This window comes from Ictidomys tridecemlineatus, chromosome 9 (assembly GCF_052094955.1).
Source record: "Ictidomys tridecemlineatus isolate mIctTri1 chromosome 9, mIctTri1.hap1, whole genome shotgun sequence".
Classification (NCBI taxonomy): Eukaryota; Metazoa; Chordata; class Mammalia; order Rodentia; family Sciuridae; genus Ictidomys; species Ictidomys tridecemlineatus.
The window spans coordinates 124,909,738-124,932,187 of record NC_135485.1 but is presented as its reverse complement, the minus strand read 5'-3'; the positions used below and the strand labels follow the sequence as shown (position 1 = coordinate 124,932,187).

Genomic DNA, 22,450 nt, shown 5'->3' with positions numbered 1-22,450 from the left:
GCAGGTTATAAGGTAGGCATCGAGCACACCTTTCTGAACCTTTCTGCTTTATCACCTTTCCCATTAAAGCTTAATAGAAAATATAATGATTTATAATCATTAAAGATAATGATTTTTTAAAAAATTATGCTTCATTTCAAAAACTCAAGTCTATAGTCACCAGGCTGGAAAATAGTTGTTTCATCACTTTTACTTCTGGGAGAAATGCTTGGCACAGAGTGAACTGGAATGAAAACATGAGACAGCAGAAAGTCCCAGCACAGTGCAGTCTAAAAGGCTCCTAGGCATCCTTTACGTAATAAGTAATGGAGGCGCTGGAACACTGCCTTTAAAAATATAAGTTTATGGCCAAAGTGAAGATAAGCCAAGGACTTTGAGAAATAAAGTAAGATGAAGCAAAACCAGGAAAATTCAAGCTAAATTTCTTATGTAAAGATCACTGCCCAACATAGTGGTGAACTCCTGTAATTCCAGCAACTGGAGAGGCAGAGGCAGGAGGATTGATGGTTTGAGGCCAGTTTCAACAACTTAGCAACCTAGGCAGACCCTGTCCCAAAATAAAAAATAAAAAGGGCTGGGAATGTGGCTCAGTGGTTAAGTGCCTCAGGGTTCAATACCTAGTATCTAAAGGAGTCTCATTTAAACAAATTATGCTAAATAAGGTGTTGAGCAGAGGAAGGAGTTGCCACTTGGCTAAAAGGCAACTCTAAATTGTACTGTTAACCTGTGTGGTTCAGCGTAGAGAGCAAAGAACATTGCTTTTCTGCCTGACCTGCTTGAGTTTTTCTATTCCAAGTGACATTTAGATGACCCCTCTTGCATATCACCAACAAAAATTTTATATCCACTAGATAATACATGATTGAAAATTACTATATTTCAATAGCAAAAAGGAGTAATTTCTTATTATGTATAGAAAGGAGACACATTTTAAAAATTAAACTGAATTGCCCATATCTGAGAAATGAAGCAATTTTAGAATATACACAAAAGATTTTATTCAAGCAAGCATTAGGTTAAAGAAGTTAGGAAAGGGTAAAGAGGAGATTCACAACCAAGAGAGGGCTAAGGTCAAGGCAGGCTTCTGGAGAGTGAAGGCCTTTAAGTCAGGATTTTGCAACCACCAAAGAGAATTAGACCATCTCTGGAAGGATGAATGATTAACAAATCAGATGGTGTGTATCTATTAGAAAAAAGGGTGGGGGAGGGGAGAAAGAAGCTCAACAAAGGAATTGCCAGTTAAATTTCTTCAAATTCTGCAAATGCATCAAAGAGAAGAATCTGCTTTGGTTTTATACCTTTTAAGTCATAACCCACATTCATTAGCAGTTGCCTCCCTAGTGTCCCCAAAGTTTGTTTGCATTAGAATTAGAATGACAAAATATTATTATTATTATTATTATTATTCTTGAATAAACCTTCAAATTTTGGCCACTTGCATCTTGATATAGATCATATACATTAAGTAAGCTTATGGAAAATGATTGTGTCTTAATTTGTATATGAGGGTCACAGGTAAGATTCTTCCAACCAACAGATACAGAGTAGGTGGTATCAATTTTTTTTTTTTAAAGTGGTGCTGTGGATGGAACCCAGTGCCTAATGCATTCAAGGCAAGTGCTCAACCCCTGAGCTACACCCCAGCCCCAATAGTATCAATTTTTAAAAATTAAGTAACAGTTTTGGAAATACTTCCTTCCCCATCCCAGTTGAAAAGTAGTCATCTTAGGGATAGAATGTTAAGGAGTAATGTTAAAATGTCAGCATGTTATATATAATTGTAGTCACTATTTAAGAAGGGCCAAATCTTTTATCAAGGATCCTTGAGTGTGAAAATGTGTGTGTAAAGATTGAATGATTTAAGCCTGCAGTACCAGACCACAAGATGACCTGAATAATTCCTAACTTGTCACACCCTTGGGTACTTTCTTTCCACAATGAACAGGGCTGATCTGCATAACCTATTATGGCTATTATAGAAGTGGCATGCTATCCCTTCCAATGATATATCAAGGATGTTTGCTCTAGAGGCAAGTAGCCCTAAAGAAAGATGCTCATGACATGGAACTACAGACCTCCTGTAAGAGAGTAAGCCGTCTTGGAAGTGGACCTTTCAGGCGCAGTCAGACCTTCAGATGACTACAGCCCTAGTCAATGTCTTGACTGTGATCATGATCATGTGAGGCCCTGAGGTAAACTGTTTTGGATTCCTAACATGCTGAAACTCCTGAGACACTTGTATTTGTTGGGGCAAACTGCTAAACTTGAGACTACAGAAATAGATTTCTAGATCTTCCCTCCACCAAGAAATACTAATAACAAAACAAATGAACTGCCCATCTTAAGCTATTTACAAAGTTCCTACGTTCTGAAGTTACTTGAATTTAGATGGAGCCTTATCGTAAGGAATTTGCCATTGAGTTCCTTGTCTCAAAGTGTTGTACCAAGATCGGCAGCACTGGCATTATCTGGGAGCTTGTTAGAAATGCAGAATCTTAAACAGATATTATTATTACTGTATGTATATATGTGACTGCATGACCAATATGGTTCTGCAACCTGTATACTCAGAAAAATGAGAAATTATATCCCATCTGATTCAAATGTATGATATGTCAAGGTCATTGTACTGTCATGTGTAACTAATTAAAATAAATAATAAAAAAAAGAAATGCAGAATCTCAAACTTCATCCTAGACCTAATAAATTGGAATCTACATTTTAATGAGATTCTTGCATGACATACAGGTATGTTAAAGTTGGTGAAAAAGCACTGGGGATGTATTTGACACATAATGTTACAATCTGGAAACTCTGCTTATATATTAGGGATACCCAAACACAAAACAAATACATGAAAAAAAAAATCCAAACGAAACAAAAAAACAGGTGGAGAAGCTTATCCCCAGAAATTCACCTGGGTTGAGGCCTGTCATGGCTGTGGACCTAATTATACAGCAGGGTTCTCCCCTTGGGGGAACATTAAAGGCTTAGATCACCTCTGCCTTCCCAGCACACTGTTATTCTGATTCTCAAGTCAGGTGTGCCCAGGTGTGTCCCCAGGAGTGCCTTGGAGGAACTATTGTGCTGGCGGTGAAAAACTGGCCGCACAGTGGTGGTGGTGGTGGTGGGGGGAAATGAAGTGACTTGGAAGATGCTGAAGGTGGTCGGTTGGATGTGTTTCCTCCTTCTCTTACTCATGCTCTTCCAGGACTCATCTCATTCCAAGAAAAGTGTTTATGCCTTTCTACCTTCACGGTCGGTTTGGAATTCTTCCCTAGGGCCACCGGAAGAACCAGAGTGCTGAGTAACCTAAGGTTTTATCGGTCAGATGGGGACCATTTCCGAACTTTTTTCTCCAGTGGCAATACCGAAATAACCACCCTTTGGAAACAGGCTTTTACTGTTGACCAGACACTACTAAGATAAAGATTTCCATTATGATGGATGTTTCCCAGTATTACATTGGTATTCAGCTCAGGTGGACATCAAATGCCCCTAACTTGAGTGGGTGGGGGGTTGGGTGCAGGGCTCCTCTTTCCTAGGCTGGGGCATCCTCGGTGATGGAAACAATGCCTAGCACATGGCATACTCTCAATAAATATTTGTTGATCATATCCATCCCTCAGAACCCAGGAACTTCTGATAACTCCTTGATTCAGTTACTGAACCTGCCATATTAGCGAATCTGCAATGGGAAGTGTGAAGGCTGTTTTCTCAAAGAATTTTTAAATAAAGCAATACATCTGCTGTATTTTTAAAATAATAATAATAATAATAATAATAATAATAATAATAATAATAGTAATAGTAATAAATCTTGTGCCCAAACTCCACGCCGTTTCGGATTTCTGCCTGGCTTGGCCTCGGCGTCTCACGGGGAGGCGGGTAGGGGATGTGCTCCCTGCCCTTGACTCTCCTTCCTTTGTAGTTTTTGGCCTGCGCGTTTACGCTTCCAGGCGGAGGAGCGAGCGCCGCGGCTGCGCCCATTAGCGCTGCGCCGGGTAGTAGCTGTCAGGCGGGCGGGGCTGCCTAGGACTCGGGAGGAGCCGCTCCTCGCGCGCCGCATCGCCCCCGCGGTCCGGCCTCCGCTCCCCGGCCCTCGCCCTCTCCGGAGGTTTGGGCCTCCCTGAGGGGCCAGAAGCCCTGCGGGCCCCGACAGCCGGCCGGCCTCGGCGCGGATGCCGGCGGGTGGGCTGGGCCCGCGGGCGGCGTGGGAGGAGGGCAGCATTATTTCCCGCTAGGGCCGGCGCGGGGGGAGGGCGGGCCCTGCCCGGACGCGGAGCCCGGGACGGCGCGCGCTGCGGAACCGGCGGGGCCTGGGCGCGCACTGGGCGGCGGCGCGGCGTCCGCGTCTGGGGCCGGGCGCTCTCCCACGCTCCCCCTCCCCCCGCCTTCCTTCCTTCCCCTCGGCGCTCCCGGGAGCGGTGGGCGGACGCGAGCCGCGGCGGGCGCCCGAGCTTTGTGTGCGCCCGCGGGCCCCGGGCGAGCCTCGGGCGGCCCAACTTTGCCGCTCCCGGCCGGCTCCCGAGCGGGAGTTGTGAGGCGTGGCCGGTGGAGGAGGCGCTTGGGGGGGCGTGGGGCGCCTCAGCTGGCGGGAGGACGGAGCGAGCCGCGCTGGACAATGAGCTGGGCAGCTCCAAGCCGCGGCCACTTTTAGCTGGGGGCGTGGGTCGGCCCGCGCCTCCGCGGCTCAGCGGCCCCACCTGCGAGGAGAGGGCGGGATGCCCGAGCCAGGTGCGCCGGTGCTTTAAGGCCCCGCGCCGCCGGACGTCCCTCCACGGCCGCTCGCGTCGCCTCTAGGCTGCCTGGAGCGTGGTTTTGAGGAGAGCTTTCTGAGCAGCCGCGATGGCCAGCACCAGGAGTATTGAGCTGGAGCACTTTGAGGAGCGGGACAAAAGGCCGAGGCCGGGGTCTCGGAGGGGGGCGCCCAGCTCCTCCGGGGGCAGCAGCAGCTCGGGCCCCAAGGGGAACGGGCTCATCCCCAGCCCAGCTCACAGTGCCCACTGCAGCTTTTACCGCACGCGGACCCTGCAGGCCCTCAGCTCGGAGAAGAAGGCCAAGAAGGCGCGTTTCTACCGGAATGGGGACCGCTACTTCAAAGGCCTGGTCTTTGCCATCTCCAGCGACCGTTTCCGGTCCTTCGATGCGCTCCTCATGGAGCTCACCCGCTCCCTGTCAGACAACGTGAACCTGCCCCAGGGCGTCCGCACCATCTACACTATCGACGGCAGCCGGAAGGTCACCAGCCTGGACGAGCTGCTGGAAGGTAGGAGGGACGGGCACCGCGCTGCAGGTGCGGCGGAGCGCGCTGGCAGGTGCAGCGGCCGCGGGCCGGAGCGCACCCGCCCGCCCAGTGCAGAAGGGAGCCTGCGGGGCGCTTTCTAGGCGGCCAGGGGAACTGCAAGCTTCTGCAGCTCTGTGGGTTGTGTGTATGAGGGTGGAGGGGACGCCCACAGTACTCTTTCCTTCTTAAGATATTTGCTTTTAAAAAAAGAAAGAAAGAAAAAACCAGAAGCAAAATTAGGCGTTGGTGGCACCTCTTGAGATTGGCTAACTTCTTTTTGTTCGAGTGCAAACTACTTGGAAACATGACTCTTCCTTTAGCTTGGGCAGTTGCCTACTGTTTAGCTGTTTTGCCCTTGGCCTGGACCCCAAGTGCAGGCACTTGTGGTGTTCCAATGTATGGGATGCTGTTATACCTGCTCTACTCAGAAGCTGTGACTTGAAGTGCTCTGGGTTGGCTTTCCTGGATTGGCTTGCTGCAGAAGTCACTTCAGGTCAAAAGGGGTGATCCTGGACAGAAGTCCCAACTTTGGCTGCATGTTGGATCACCATGGGGTCTTTCAAAAATAGGGGTGCCTGGCTTTCACCCCTAGATATCCTGATTATATTGGTTTGGGGTGTGGCTTGGGTGTTTAGCATTTTGAAAGCTCCCTAGGTGATTTTAATGAGCAGCCAAGATTGAGAATCACTGTGTTAAGGGTTTTCCACATGGGATTGGAAATGAGGTGAATCAAGGTCAGTCTCTTTCTTCCTTCCCTAATGAGAGTACCTAGTTGGAATGATAGAAGCCATTGGAATCAGCAGTTGAGGCCTGTTATAAATTACTAACCCAGGCATGACCACCATGCATCACTCAAATGGACTTAAATTAGTTGTATGTTGGATCATTGTTGAATTCCTGCAATATTTTTTTTCTTCTTCTCAGGGAGAAAAACTTTTCTAGTAGTTAAGAACCTGTTTGCAATTCTAAACAGCGTCCAGAAAGATCAGGCCAAACCCAAGTATGTGTTGACTGCATATTTTCGTGAAGTTAGTGCTCACGCATCTATCTTGATGCAAATGGACAGTCATAGCACTATTGTCTTGGTACAGGGAGAAAACTCATCATTGAGCCAGGTATTTTCCTTATATTATCTCAGTATCCTAGTTTATTATGTTCTGAAGGCATTATATCCATTTTATAGATGAGGAAACTTAAGGCACTTTTTTGAAGAGGAAACTTGTCTCATGTAGCCATATGAGTCCTGTAAGAGGTTGAGTTTCTTGCTTTGTATGGTGGCGCATGCCTGTAATCCCAGTGGCTATAGGGGCTGAGTCAGGAGGGTAACCAGTTCAAAGCCATTCTCAGCAATTTAGGGAAACCCTGTCTATATAAAGTATAAAAAGGGGCTAGGGATGTGGCTCAGTGTCAAGTGCCCCTGGGTTCAACCCCTAATACCAAAAAAGGTTGTGTTTCTCTATGTAGTCACTTTTATCAGAAGTTTTCTTTGCTTTGGTTGGAGGACAATACTGCTGAAATTAAGTTGGTTCTTCAGTCTGTATGTACATTCTCTAGTTCAGTCCTGTGTTCTGATTTTAAAGACTTTCAGAAGGAGGTGAAGATTTTTGTAGCAGTATAAGTAAATGAAGAGGTGCTGTCAAAAGGGCTATATACCTCTTTTCTTAATTGGGTTAAGTACTTAAAAGCAACATTTGCCTAGATATTTCTAAACTGAGTAATTTCTAACTGATCCAAGGTCAAGAGTTGCAGCCCTGTGGAAGGATCCAGGCAACCAATGCCTATTGCCTAAGCCTTGGTTACTCACTTCCCTTTCAGATACTGTTCCAGGTGTGTCTTGGGAGGGTCAACAATTTTGATATCCTCTGAACTAATTTAACAATGTATTTACTACATAAAATTAAGGTCCTTTTAAGATGAATATCATAGAAAGATGATCAAAATGACTATTTTCTGTATAAATGAGAGTACAATTACATATGCAGGCTGTTGTCACTCCACAGGGGATGCTTGGCCCACTGGGTTTAATTCTTAAACTATAGTTTCAACCACAAAATGACAACAAATTTACTTCAAATCATTCATTTGCTAATGTTTGGAAAATAGGGATTTGGAAAAACACTAGAGTCCAGATTATACCACAATACAATAAATAAGGATGTCGTTATAACAGATAGTTATAGAGCAAATGTTTCTTTGGCTTTGCCCACTTCTTTCAAGCAGTTTTAATGTAATAAAATTACTACAAAAGAAGAAACTATGGGCAGTCTTTTTCTTTTTCCTCCATAGAATTCTTTGTCTAATGAATGTCTATTAGACAAAGTCCCATATTCAATGTCCCATAGAATAGATCTTTGTCTAATTCTTGAGTTTCCCACAAGGTGAGTGAAATACCTCATAGTAATGCATTTTTCAAAAGATAACCATCATTGCTTAATATCCTTTCAGAATGCAGATAGCTTTAAGTTTTATTTAAAATCATGTACTCAAATGTTTAGATTGACTATGTAGAAGAACCAATCAGTTATCTGTGAAGTTATTTGTATCAGTAGAAACAGGTCTGTAGTATTGCCCATTGTTAATTTTTTTAAAATTTCATTTAGTTAACTGGGTTTTTCTCCGACTTTGTCATTTTTAATAAAGACTCTTAGGCAGTATTTTATACCCTTGTGTTCCTGTCTTCTCTCCTCTGCATCTTCCATCCCATGAAACTTGTAGTTTAGGAGACAGTGTTTTTTTCTGAATGCCCTCATCAGGGAATAGGAAGTAATGACTCAAGACAGCAAGGCTGGAGCCCTCAAAGTGCCATTGAACTCAGATGACAAAAGGAATTTGCATGACCCAGATTTTTTTTTTCTTCTGCCCTTGACCTTGAGAGTCTCAAGAGGCTAAAAGCTGTTCTAGTGTTAGCCAGCACTCCTCTAGCACCACACTAAACCATCAGGCACCTTCAGTTTATTGATTTACCCACCCTCGTGCTGGATTAATTTCACTGAATCGATGCTGTGCATTCCTGTAATCCTGTTTATTCTTTACTACTGGATGGGGACCTCCTTTTATAGGAGAACTGAGACCCCCTCACTGTCAGTGTTGGGAAAATGAGCCGAGCTGTCTCCAGCTGTGAGCCTGCCTAGCCTTGAGTAGTCTTAAGAGCCAACTGAGGGCATCTGAGGCCCTCTTATGCAGGGCTGAGTCAGAATTCCTAGCCTCAATTCTGCTGCATGAGTCCTCTTCCCTTCTGAGCATTTTGGTTATGTTTGGAAAAATTTTACGTCTTGAAGAGATAAAGGATACTTACTAGAAACAGTGTCTGATTACATTAAGTTTGCTGGGTTCTGCTAACTGGATTTGAGAAATTCACCGCAGTTACCTGGCCTCAGTGTGTTTTTCCTGTAGAACTATAGGTTGGCAGATCCCCTTTCTGGATTGGGTCTCTTCTAGACTAATGGTATGTACCTTTTCCTACCTGAGTGGTTATTTACAGATGGCCTGGGCCACCTTTCCTTGTCCAGAAACTGTCATTCAGAAAATGCCCTTTTACCAAGGTGTGAGAGGAGTTTGTGGCTCTGAAAAAGTATTTACCTAGAGCCAAACATAGTCACAGATACTTCTGGCTGCTTCTCACATTCCAAAGTAAAATGTCATTTTATGTTGTTTCTACCTTTTACCCCTTTGTAAAAGATAGGTAAGCTGGATACTTGGCATGTGAGATAATTTTGATAATTTGATTATTGGTAGTTTAACTCCTTTATGAAGTTAACTTGAACATCTAAGAAAAATAAGGTTCTAAAGTACAGCACCTGGGGTTCTCTGCCAAACCTAGTTTACTGCACCTGTTTGATTAGGTTGGCATCTTTGAAGGTGTTAAAGACCCCCCCCAAATACAGGATCTGAGAGAGTTTGAAGTAAAATGAGGCTCCATAAGAACCCAGATTATACTTAGTCCCCTCTCCCCCCCAAAAAGTAGATTTAAAAAACAATAATAAAAACTGTGCTTTGGAAACATGTTATGGTGAGAAGAGAAATCTAAATCCCATGAGATATTTGCATAAGAAGTCAAAAGTTTCTATAGGACAATTTAACATTAAATCTTACATCTGCAAAGTCTTCTTTTTTTAAAAAATTATTTTTTCTTTTCAGTTTTACATGACAGTAGAATGTATTTTGACATACCATACATACATGGAGTATAACTTCCCATTCTTGTGGTTGTACATGATGTGGAGTTACACTGGTTGTGTACTCACTCATGTATGAGCATAGAAAAGTTGTTTCTGATTCGTTCTACTGTCTTTCCCCATCCCTTCCCCCCACTGCCCTCTTCCAGCCTGGTGACCCCCTTCCCCACATTGTGAGTCAGCATCTGCATATCAGAGAGAACATTCAGCCTTTGGTTTTTTGGAATGGGCTTATTTTATTTAGCATGATAGTCTCCAGTTCCATTCATTTATGGGAAAATGCCATAATTTCATTCTTCTTTGTGGCTGATTAATATTCCAATGTGTATATATACCACATTTTCTTCATCCATTCATCTGTTGAAGGGCACCTAAGTTGGTTCCTTAGTTTAGCTATTGTGAATTGAGCTGCTATAAACATTGATGTGGCTGCATTACTATAGTGTGCTGATTTTAAGTCCTTTGGGTATATGTCAAGGAGTAGGATAACTGGGTCAAATGGTAGTTCCATTCCAAGTTTTCTGAGGAATCTCCATCCTGCTTTCCATATTGGCTGCAACAGTTTGCCGTCCCACCAGCAATGTATGAGTGTCTCTCTTCCCCCCACATCCTTGCCAACACTTATTGTTACTTGTATTCTTGTTAATTGCCATTCTGAGTGAGGTGAAATCTCAGTGTAGTTTTAATTTGCACTTCTTTAATCTTCAAAGTCTTCTTTACCTGCCAGACTTCTGGATTATTCAAGACCCTCTTCAAATATTGCCTGTGAAGTCTTTCCTCAGACTTCTGTGCAGAAGGTCTTAGAACAGTTGCTGATTGAGAGCACACTGTGTGTCAAGCATCCCTTCTCCTGCTGGACTAGAGTTGCCCTCTGGGAATTCACGATTTAGGGGAAAAGAGAGAATGAGCATCAACACACGGGATGGCTTCAGCTAAAATGCTATATATGAGGTGGTGATGGGACAGGGCTGGAGGGCCATGGCTGGGAGATGGGAGGAGGAGCCAGAGGAATGGCTACTGTAGCCAGAATCTGAGGTCTCCCTTCCTCTGCCTGAACTGCATTTCTTTTGTAATCTGTGCTTTGTAGTCTAATTAGGGATATTTTTGGATCTCTTTTGCACTAGACTGAGAGCAGTCTGAAGTTGGGGATCTTAGACACACCATAAATTAATTGATTAGATGACTCAGAATAATTTTACTGTTAAATCTCTTGCTGATCAAGGGAGGTTTTGTGTGATTTAAGCTTGAATGGGGTTGTCCCATTTTAATATTAATTAAATTAAATTTTAATTTTCTCAAAATTAAACAACAAAACAAAACAAACCTTAAAAAGAGCTCCCCTTTGTTCAATCCCCAGTACCTGAGGGAGGGAGAGGTTAATAGTTGGGGAAAATCTGTGCTAACTCACCATGTGGAGGGAACGACTCTTAATAATACCTTCTTCAGATCTCATTGTCTTCTTCGTTTCCTTAAGAAAAATGAGATGTGCTTTAATACAGCTGCATAATCCCTTTCCAGAGGTAACAGGAAAAGAAATTTTCATTTGAAGAGTAATTCTAAAGGGGTAAAAAGGAAAGTATTTGAGGAAAGCATTTATGAGATTAAAGTATGATACAGTGATACTTTGGAAGTTATAAGACAAGATCAATATTTCATGAGGTTTTAAGCTATGGAAATGGATATTTTATGGTCCTGTGATATGGAATGAAGAAAATTAGATTCTCTTGGACAGTAGTTATCAATCTGTGTTCTTTATTCTCTGATGGGGCCTGGCGGAATCTGGATGGTCCTTTTTCCTCAACCCCATCCTCCCCTGCCCCACTACTTGTTTTTGTTCTGGTGAAATCCGCCACAACCTTAAGAATCTAGAGATCCTTTTCTTCCCCCCAGTGCTACTATTTACCAGATGTTTTGTGTGTAGTGATTGTGTGAGGTTCTGTACTTCTTTATCTCATACCTGATAGACTGAAGAAATGGGAAAATACTGGTTTGCTGAGACCAGTTTATATTCATTTTATTACACTGTAACATCAACATCTCAAAGTTACTGAAATAACTTACAGTGGTGGTACTATGTTATCTTAAATTATATGTATCACACTGGACAGACATATGATCCTTGATCTCTTCTTTAGAGATAATGATAAAGGATCACATTGTTATTAGTTTAAAATTAATCTGAAGTGTGGAGAACACTTCAGATTAATTTTAAACTAATAGCAATGTGATTCTTTATCATTCAGTGATTGACATTGTCTTTCCCAAAACCCTTGCTTCTTCAAGAGAAGAAAAAAGAGGTTATAGAAGCTCACTACTGATTATGTTCATTAACTCTGTGTTGGGAGAAGTAGCCCAATGTATATTTGTGTTTTATTGTTTCATTATTTTAGTAGTCAAAGCCAGTAGCTGGAAGGTTCCACATGAGCCCTACACTATATTTAACTCTTCTTGGTGTGCAATATGTGGCTTCTTAATGATAATGGTCTTTGGCATCTTACAACAAAATGTGTGCTTGCGACTTTTTGCCTCTAATTCTGGGAACAACCATGGTGCTACGTGAACCTTATTCTACTTATTATTACTATTTTTATTATTTGGTGCTGGGAATTGTTCCTAGAGCCTTGCTTGTGCTGAGTGTGTACTCTGTCACTGAGCTACACGGCCAGCCGTGGTCCTCCTTCTGTACAGCGGCATGGTAGACATTTTGAGCTAGTGAACATCCTTTCCTCTGCTACTTTCTTTTCCCTCTCGTCCCTTAAACATCATCACCTCTTTCTCTTGGACAAACATCTGGTTTTTGAATCCTTCGTCACTTTTACTGAATCTTTTTAAGTCGGTCTCATTATTACTTGCTTAAAACTGGGGCCTAATCTTCCCTCTTTGTGAGATTCAGGGATAGAGGAAGAAGGTGTGAAGCAGAGGTCCCCAGAAATTGGGGCAACTCTGTCAGCTTTCATCGTGACCAAAATGCCAGACATCAACAATTTAAAGGAGGAAAGAGCTATTTTGGCTCGGTTTTGGAGGTTTTAGTCCACCGTCAGCCAGCTGCATTGCTTTGGGTCTGAAGTGAGGCCGGACATCATGGGGAAGGGCAAGGAGGAGAGGAAAGATGCTCAGCTCACGGAAGCCAGGACACGGAGAGGGAAAGACACCAGGACAAGACTGCCACCTCCCAGAAGTCCACTCAGCTATCGGCGAGTTAATCCACTGATGAGACCAGAGCCCTCACAATCCAACCCCCAGAGTCCCACTTCTGGACATTGCTGCAGCGGGCACCAAGCCTCCCACACGTGAGCCTTGGGGGATTCCAGATCCCAGTCATAACAAACTCTGTGGAGGAAAGTTTTACCTGCATTTCAGCAATCCTGACCTTATACCAATCATGCCCCGATTTATTGACAAATATTATTAGATAGTCACATTTTAATTTGAAGGTGTCTCAATATCCTTAAGGTGTTGTACACACATACACACATGTATTTATATGTATATAATATGATTCACACTACATATTTGTGGGGTTCAGTGTGATTTTTTCAATACATGTCTAGAATGTGTAATGGTCAGATCAGGGTTATTGCCATGTCTCCTTTTTTCTTCTGGGCACATACAAAATCTTCACTAGCTATTTTGAAATATTCAGTTAACTACCAATCATCATTATCCTACTGTGCTACAGAGTATTAGGTGTTGTTCTTCCGATCCAATGTGATATTGCAGTTGTTTCTCAAACTTTAGCAACATTTGGGCCACTTAAAAAAAAAAAAAAAAAAAAAAAAAAAAACAGGCCTCGGGGTGTAACTTGGTGGTAGATCATGTGCAAGTCCCGGGATTCAATATCCAGTGCCAAACAAACAGAAAACCCCAAACCTGTACAAATCTCACATCTAAATAGTGGAAGCCCAGTATTGCCTTAAATACTTTACGTTGTCACTTACATGTTTATCAATATAAAAGGTATGCTCACACACCAGTGAAATCCAAATAAATCAACACTGTAAAAGCCAAAAAACAAAAACAAAAAAACAGACAAAAAACCTCTGTAACCAGTAAAAACTTAAGATAGCAATATGAAGCTGCAGGTACTGTTCAAACTTAGTTGGTATTCCCAGTGTGACCCTAGTGCCGATTGCTGAATTTGGTGTGTTGTATTTCAGAATGCTGTGTAGTGAGTCAGTCTTACACTATTAACAAGTCTTGATTCCTACAGAGTAAAATTATGTCCTCAGGCCTTACCTTGCTGTGAACCTGTCTTTTACATACATTGAAAGATCACTTCTCTCCTTCCTCATTTCCTCCTGGTAAAGCGTCCCCACTTGATACCCAAAGAGTAGGGGCTTTACATGAGTGGGACGGCTGTATTTTATTTAGAAGCAGTTGTTCAGTTAGATGTTCCAGAACGGGGTGCTTTCATTTAAAAATTTATCTTCAAAAAAAGTGCAAAGTTAAAATTCCCACAGCAAACTCTTGAGTGCAAAATGTACTTGGCCCTGCTGTGAGGAGCAAGGAGGCAAGAGGGGGTCTCATCTGTAGGCTCAGCCTGTCGGGAGAGTAGATAGTTTCTTTTTTGTGGGCAGGTGTTTTGGTTTTCACTTCCAGCACTTTGGTCTCAGGTTAAATCCCTTCCAAATAGCTCTGTTGAATTATGGATGTGTGAACATACATACCTCTTTCTTCATGTTGACATGTTTGAAGTAGCTTCTGTACCCCTTCCTTGGTGGAATGTATCATGGAATGCTGAATGTGACCTTCCAAGATGATTTTGTTCAGGTAGGTTAAAGGAGCATTGGTCTCAGGGGTCAAAGGTCAAAGGTCTTCTTTTTGTGTCCTTCAGGTGAATGCAACAGCTACTCTCAGAGATGTGCCAGATGATACAGATGAACCATATCCAGGCCAGAGCAGTGCACATTTTGGGACATTTCACTGATTCCTATAGTTTTAAATTTGGACTACTGTACCGTTTTGTTAGAAAGCCCAGTTAAGTTGTTTGCCAAAACAGATGAATAACTCAGTCTTCTTTTCCCCCACTGTGTATTTTTCTTAACCAGCTGGGCGTGGGAACTGCTTGCGGTGGAGATATGCACCCAGTATCTCAAATGTTGCACTTGAGAGGCATCGAATGTTGGAGATGCAGGCATTCCTGAATGTATTTTCCTTGGTTGCATTCTTTTGGAAGCAGTATTTTCCTTAGTTTTGGAAGTTGGGAAAGCATTTAGGGTCCTGAGATTTTGCTGGTATTAGACCTTAAGTGTCTGCCCAGGTTTTCTTTCCTTCATCGTCCCTTTTCTGCATGACCATATTTGTGTGTCCTTTTCTGTAAGCATGAAGAGTCTTTGTACTTTGGATTTGTAAACAGATTTTTCTTTCAGTATTTGCTTCCACTCCATGAGTTGGGTATCATTTGCATCCAAATCTTGTGAAACTGTATTTCTGCCACAAATGTCAGGATCATTTGTGATTTCAAATTAGTTAGCAGTGTTGAGCAATTAATGTAAATACTTAAACGGGAATGAGAGACTCTACAGTAACTGATAGGAAAGTAGGCTAAAACTGCTGACGTTGGAATTTCCTATATAAGACTGCAGGTAGCCATTCGTCATTTCTAACAGTAGCTTTTTTTTTTTTTTTAAATTGGGTTAAGAAAGCTTAAAATGAGATCTATCCTCATAACAGATTTTTTACGTGTGTAATACAGTATTGTTACCTATAGGCACAGTGTGGTAGAGCAGATCTCTAGAACTTACTCATCTTCATAACTGAAACTTTATACCTGTAGGACAGAAGTTCCCCATTTCCCCCTCCTCGGCCCCTGGAAACCATCATTTTACTGTCCATTCTAAGGTTGGCTGTTGCAGATCTCGTGTGAGTAGACCCATGAGTATTTCCTACTCTATCTAGCCTGTATCACCTATATGTGTCTTCAGGTTTATCCATGTTGTATTGCACGTGGCAGGATTTCCTCATTTTATTAAGGCTGAGTGGCATTCTGTATGATATTCTGTTGTTTGTTTCCATCACATTTTCTTTGTGTTCATCTATTGCTGGGTATCTTGGTTGTCTCCATATCTTGGCCATTTTGAATAATGCTGCTGCTTTGAATGTGGGCTTACAAATACCTGCTTGAGTCCCTGCTTAATTTCTCCTCCTCCTCCTCCTGGGGATTGCACACTGTGTGTTCTACCACTGAGCTCCATCTTCAACTCTTTATATATCTTTTTTTTTATTATTTTTGAGGCAGAGTCTTGCTAAGTTGATGAGGCTGGCCTTCAACTTGTGGTCCTCCTGTCTCAGCTCCCAAGTTGCTGGGATCACAGATGTGCACCACCATGCCTGGCCGAGGCCCTGCTTTCAGTTCTTTTGGATGTGTACCCAGAAGTAGAATTGTTGGATTATAGGATGGTTATATGTTTAATTTTTGAGAAAACTCTTTTCCATAGCAGCCTTGCCATTTTCTGCTCCCACCAACAGTGTACTAGGTTCTGATTTCTCTGTATCCTCTCTGATACTTGTTATGTTTTAGCTAACCCCCTCCCCCACCGCCCGGACCTGTTGGTGGTCATCCTAATAGGAATGATTTGATATACCATTGTGGTTTTATGTGTATTTGTGTGATTATTAGTGAAGTCGAACATATTTTCATATACCTGTTGGTCATTTACATGTTGTCTTTGGAGAAATATCTATTCAAATTCTTCACTCATTTTCTAATTGGATTAGTTTTTTAAAACTATTTCTTATGTATATTTGGAGATTGAAGGATAAAAATCACATTTCAGTAGGTGTTGAGTATAGAAAAATATTTGAGAACTCAATACCTTTTTATGATAAAAATGCTAATAACCTAGATTGGAAAAAATTTGCTTCAAAAATAATAGGACATAAATAAAAATTCCACAGTCGACATCATACTCAATGGTGAAAAAGAGAGTTTTTCCTCTAAGATTAGGAAAAAGGCAAGGGTGTTCATTCTTGGCACTCAAATATTCAATATAATGCTGAAAGTCCTAGCAAGGGAAAGTTAAAAAAAACCCCACACAATTCATAAAGGAAGACGTGAAATTATCTGTTGCAGATGACATGATTTTTATGTAGAAAAACCTCAAAGAACCCACAAAAATTATTAAAATAAATATATTTAGTAAAGCTATAGGATTCAAAATCAATATACAAAAATGGTTTGTTTTGTATACTAACAATGAACTATCTAAAAAGAAAATTAAAGCAAACCCATGTGAAATCACATTAAAAATACTTAGGAATAAACTTACCAAGAAGGTGAAAGACTTATACTTTAAAAACCACAAAACATTGTTTTCTTTCTTTTATCAAGTAAGTGGAAAGACATCCTGTGTTCATGAATTAAAAGACATAATGTTAAAATTTTCACATCACCCAAAGTGGAGTACAGATTCAGTACAATCCCTATCAAAATCAAAATCCTGTTAGTCTAGAGAAACAGGAGCAAAGTTGGCTGGAGCTATCACACCTCCTGATTTTAAAATACATTACAAACATATGGTAATTAAGACGGTGTACTATTGGCATAAAGTCAGACATATAGACCATTGGAACTAAATAGGCATCCAGAAATAAACCCACAAACGTACAGCCAAGTGATATTTAGTGTGTTGAATACACAATAAGGAATAGCAGAGTCTTCAACAAATGGCATTGAAGAAAGTGGATGCCCACATGCAAAAGAATGAAATTGCATCCTTACACCATGCCCCGCCCCCCCTAAAAAAAAAAAAAACAGTGAAAATGTAAATCTAAGACCTGAGACTATAAAACTCCTAGAAGAAAATAAACACTCCCCCGAACCCTGCAAAGCATAAGCAATAAAAGCAAAAATAGACAGGTGGGACCACATTATGTTAGAAAGTTCATCACAGCCAAGACTCCAGGGAGTGAAAAGGCAGACCATACACCTGACAGGTGCTTAGCATCTCACAGTAAGTCAAGATCTTTAAATGTTGAGGAATTACTGTAATGTAGTTGTTGGAAACGTGCGTGTAAAAACACATATATTCTGTTGATTAAAGGCACTACATTTATTAGTCTACAGAATGCCCTGGACATTTGATGTTTTAGTGGTCTGAAGTGAAAAAAAAATATTGGTAGGTATTAGGCATTTCTTATTCCTGTTGGCTTTCCTAGATGCCTGCTTCCTAGATTCTTGCCCCCCCCCCCCGCCTTTTTAAGGGATGCTGGGGATCAAACCCATGTTCTCCTTTATGTTAAGCTTGCACTCTGCCTTTGAGCTACACCCCAACCCCTCCTATTGCGGGTTTGTTTGTTTGTTGTTGTTGTTGTTTGTACCAGGGATTGAACACAGGGGCACTTAACCACATCCCCACCCCTTTTATGTTTTATTTAGAGACAGGGTCTTGCTGAGTTGTGAGCCGCTGGATTACAGGCCTGTGCCCGGTCCTCTTGCCTTTTGACAATCTGACATGACCTAAGAGTCTCCCATGTAGGAGCTTCTCTGGGAGCTTGACCCTGAGCCTCCCAGGATCATTCGTTGTAAATAACTGTACTGTGCACATAGTTCATCTAGAAACAGTGCAAATGCTGATCATGGGATGTTTATCTTGGAAATGATGCAGTTTCATCATTATTCTGACAAATATCTGTTTTGTTTTGTTTTTTTTCTCCTGTGGTGATAAGGATTGGACCCAGGGCCTGGTGCATGTTAGGCAAGGGCTCTACCACTGTGCTGCATCCCCAGCCTGACAAACATCTTTTTAGTGCTTGTTGTATACAAGGTACTAAGTGCCAGGTGATAGTACTATGAAGAAGGTACAGTCAGTTTTTGGAAGGAAATTCCAGTCTGAGTTGTGGTTTGTAACCAGAGATTGTTTTCAAAGTCACCTGTGAAGCTAGAAAACCTTCCCCACATGTTCAGGTCTCATCTTCCAATGATTCTGTTTCAGTTGAACTGGGGTCAGGAGGCTTGGGCTTCTGTGCTTATGCTGCAGAATCAGCTGACTTTTAAAGAAATTCTCCATTAAGAACCTCTGGAAGACAAAGAGTGGGTTCAGACACTTTTTTTTTTTTTGGTCACAGATAAAGAATGCTAATGAGAAATTAATGCATTATAAGTCAGTGTACAGAAGGACCCTCTAAGAGTGATGTAATATTAAAATTTTATTTTCAGTTATTAGATATAATATATACACAGCTCATAAAACAAACTCATAGCCCAATGAATTAACACTTTTGTGATTACCAACCATGACAAGAATAGAATATTGCTGCCAGTTATAACTCTTTTCTCCTCTCAAATAACAGAAGCTTGGCTCTTGCTTTTCTTTATTTTTTTACCACTTATGAAGGCATCCCTAGTAAGTATATAGTTTATTTTTTCTGTTTTGAATTCTATAGAAATAGAATCCTACTGAATATATTCATTTATCACTTTTTGCTCACCATTGTTGTGTTAATCAGCTTCCTATTACTACAACAAAATACCTGAAAACAATTTATGAAGAGTAAAGGTTTATTTTCACTCATGGTTTTGGCAGTTTTCATCCTTGGTTGATGGCTCCATTTGGATCCCTGGTGAGGCAGCACATCTTGGTGGAGAGCCATGGTGGGTGGAGCAAGCTGCTCATCTCATAGTGGCTGGGGAATAAAAGAGAGAAGGGGCAGGTTCCAGTATCCCCCTCTGGGGGACACTACCAAAGACCCAGGAGGCCCCACCTCTTAAAGGTTCGACTATCTCCCAATAGCACCAAGCTGGCCAACCAAGCCTTGAACTCGTGAACCTTTGGGGGACATTCCAGATCCAATTCTAGCAGTCATTTCTCAAGTTCATTCAGGTTGTTGCAAATAACTTTAATTTGTCCATTGTCATTACTGTGTAGTAGTCCATTAAATGTCAGCACACCCCTCCCCATATGTGTCCATTCTCCTCCTGTGGGACATGTGTACTGGCCCCTGGCTGTAAGCAGTGCAGTACTTCTGTGGATGTGGGTGATGGACTGTGCCATTGTGCATGAATTTCTCTGAGTTTTTTTTTTTTCTTCAGTAAATTTTAGGGTATTGATAACATAGTATTAGATAATGCCAACCTGGTTTGCCTAAGTTATCAAATCAATTTAAAATCCATTCAGTGTGTGAAAGTTCCTTGGCAGGGACAGTTAATTTTTTTTTTTTTTAAGAGAGAGAGAGAATTTTAATATTTATTTTTCAGTTCTCGGCAGATACAACATCTTTGTTTGTATGTGGTGCTGAGGATCCAACCCGAGCCCGCACGCATGCCAGGAGAGCGCGCTACCGCTTGAGCCACATCCCCAGCCCCAGGGACAGTTAATTTTGATGGTCAGTTTTAAAAAAAAAGAAAGAAAAAAGAGGAAGAGGGCTTGGAATAAATAGGAAGGAGTCGGGATAAGAGGGTCTGATCAGTTTGGAAGGAAATTGCATATACACCTGCATGACCCTGCTGTGGTTTGTCACCACTGAGACTCATGCCAAGGCTTAATTCCCCAAGCACCAGGGTTGAGATGGTGGGACATTTGAGAGAGATAATCAGGGCAGGGGGTACTACCCTCCGAAGAGATCCACATAGTTGTGGCAGGACAACTTAGTTTCCATGAGGGTGGGTTGTTATAAAATGATCCTAGCCAGGCACCGTGGAGCACACCTGTTATCTCAGCCACTTGGGAGGCTGAGGCAGGAGAATCACAAGTTTGAGGCCAGCCTGGGCAATGTAGTGAGACCATGTCTCAAAATAAAATTTAAGAAAGGTTGAGGATGTAATGCTTGTCTAGCATGTGTGAGTCCCTGGGCTTAATCCTCAGTACCACAAAAAAAAAAAAAAAAAAAAAAAAAGAGAGACAAAAAAGAAAGGAAAAAATGTGACCTTGGTCCCACCTGGTCACTTTCTTCCTATCTTACCATGTGAACTCTCTTGCATGAGCTCTTGCCATGTGATGCCATCTGCATTGTTGTGACAAAGCCATAAGGCCCTGACCAAAGGCCAGCTGGTTGGAGTCACCTCACATTGAGCCAGATAAACCTCTCTATTTTCTTTGGGAAGTTCTCAACCTCAGGTATTTTGTCATGGCAACCCACAACGGACTGCAATAGATACTAATTTAAGAACCCGTGGGAAGGGGTGGGAGATAAGGCTGAAAGGTGTGATGTGCTGAAGAGTTTGGCCTTTATTCTAAGGGCAGTAGTGAGACAAAGGACATCAGATCTGTATTTCTAAAACTTGCTGTGACAGCTTTGTGGAGGATGAGTGGGTGAGGCCTGGGTATAGGAGAAGAGTAAAATGAGCTGCTTTCCAGAGATGTCAACAGGTTTGCCCTTCTATTGAATGTGGGGGAAAGAGGCAGAGGAGTGGGAGTCTCCGTTCCTGCTTGGGTGACTCTATTGATTTCATTCAGTAAGTTGGGGATTCTAAAAAGTCGCCTGAGGTCAAGGTCAAGGTGGCAGTGAGCATGAAGTTGGGCAAAGTGGCATGGGAGATGCCCATAGATGACCTAGATGGAGACGTCTTATGATTTGAACTCATGAGGAAGGTCTAGGCAGGAGATGCCCTCGTTATTTGAGTCTTCAGAGTACAGGTGATGGTGGAGCCCAGGTGAATCTAAGGATGAGGGATGCGTGGGGCCGCGGAGAGGAAGCACACTGAGCAGGATGACCGTGGAGTTCAGAGGTGAACTGAAAGACGTTGGATCATAGATGGCAAGGGAAGAACTTGACAGGTGTCGGAAGACACCAGGTCATCACCTCTCAGAAGACAGAAGGTGACGTTAGAAGGACGTGCTTTGCGTTTGGCTCTCTGGAGGGAAGTGCGTGGAGATCAGGTGAGCACCGTTTCGGCCAGTGGAGTGCAGGGAGCGGGAGATGTTGCTGTGGCTTGAGAGCAAATGGTGGGATGCAGTGGAAAATTGACCAGGACTGCTCTTCCCCAGGAGTGCAGGCAGCCCAGTGGGATGAGATGAGAGGGGAGGGTTGTTTTAAGGAGAGAAACACTTCTATAATCTGGTAGAGAGTCTGTCCAGTTAGGGAAGAGAGAAGAGCAATGGCCCTGAAGTCTCTCGGTATGAGGGGAGGGAAGGACCCTTCCTTAGCTTTAAAAAGGAGAAGAGCTTTGCCATCACTGAGGAGGGGGAGGAGGTGGGAGGAGTTGGCCCAGAAGAAAATGGTAAGGGGGAGGGTTCACAGAGAGCAGGAAATTGGAGAAATTGTAGCTTTTATTAGCCTCTTGCCTCTCCAATAGGAAGTTCATTTGGTTGAAGAAGGATGAAAGTTAATAGCCTCCTACACAAATATTCAGATTTTATTACATAATTTTAGACAGTTTGTCAATGTGCTGAATACGAAGTAATGCAGAGAGTCTTTGAACAGATGTCAATGGGAAGAAGCCACAGCCGTACCCCTGGAGAGAATCTTTCTTTTCCCCTTTTCTCTTTAATGGTACTAGAGATGGAACTCAGGGCTGATGTACTACTGAGCTACCTCCCCAGCCCTTTTCATTTTTTATTTTTGAGATAGGGCCTTAATAAGTTGCTGAGGCTGGCCTCAAACTTGTGATCCTCCTGCCTCAGCCTCCAAGTTGCTGGAATTCTAAGCATGCACCATGGCACCAGACACTGGAGGAAGTCTTAAAGGAAATTGAAGAAAGACTTTATTCTATACCATACTTGAAAAATAATTAGGTCATATAGGTAATTTACACTTCTACTCATCCTCTCTCAGTACAGAAAGAAACCCCTTCTGTATGTAGTAGTCTCATGATCAAAATTTGTAAAATGATTTCTCCCCAATCTTATCAAAAAAGGAGGAGGACAATGAGAAAATGTCTATACGTATCTTAATTCTCTTTAGCCAAAGACAACCAGGAGCATACCTGTGGTCTCACAAGTTGGGCTTATCACTGTCTGCAGTGAGAAATCTGTATGTTATAGGACACCATGGGAAAAGGGCTTTAGAACTGTTGTAGGATTTAGGCCTGGGTTTGGTCATTTTAGGACTA

At 42.3% G+C, this 22,450-nt stretch overlaps 1 protein-coding gene across 8 annotated transcripts in view; it reads left to right on the top strand.

Annotated features, from left to right (window-relative positions):
* The first annotated feature begins 4,421 nt into the window (after window positions 1-4,421).
* Window positions 4,422-22,450, top strand: part of Dclk2 (doublecortin like kinase 2) — a 150,228-nt gene continuing 132,199 nt past the window's right edge. For 2 of the 8 annotated variants that reach the window (XR_013426128.1, XM_078022045.1), the window contains exon 1: window positions 4,424-5,269. Coding sequence is in view for 7 of the 8 variants with exons in the window: in XM_078022045.1 (XP_077878171.1) it covers window positions 4,849-5,269 (421 nt within the window). In the remaining variant the exon portion in view is untranslated. Of the gene's footprint in view, window positions 5,270-22,450 lie in introns of all 8 variants that reach the window. The other 6 variants (XM_078022044.1, XM_005337588.5, XM_005337587.5 and 3 more) reach the window with 6 other exon arrangements.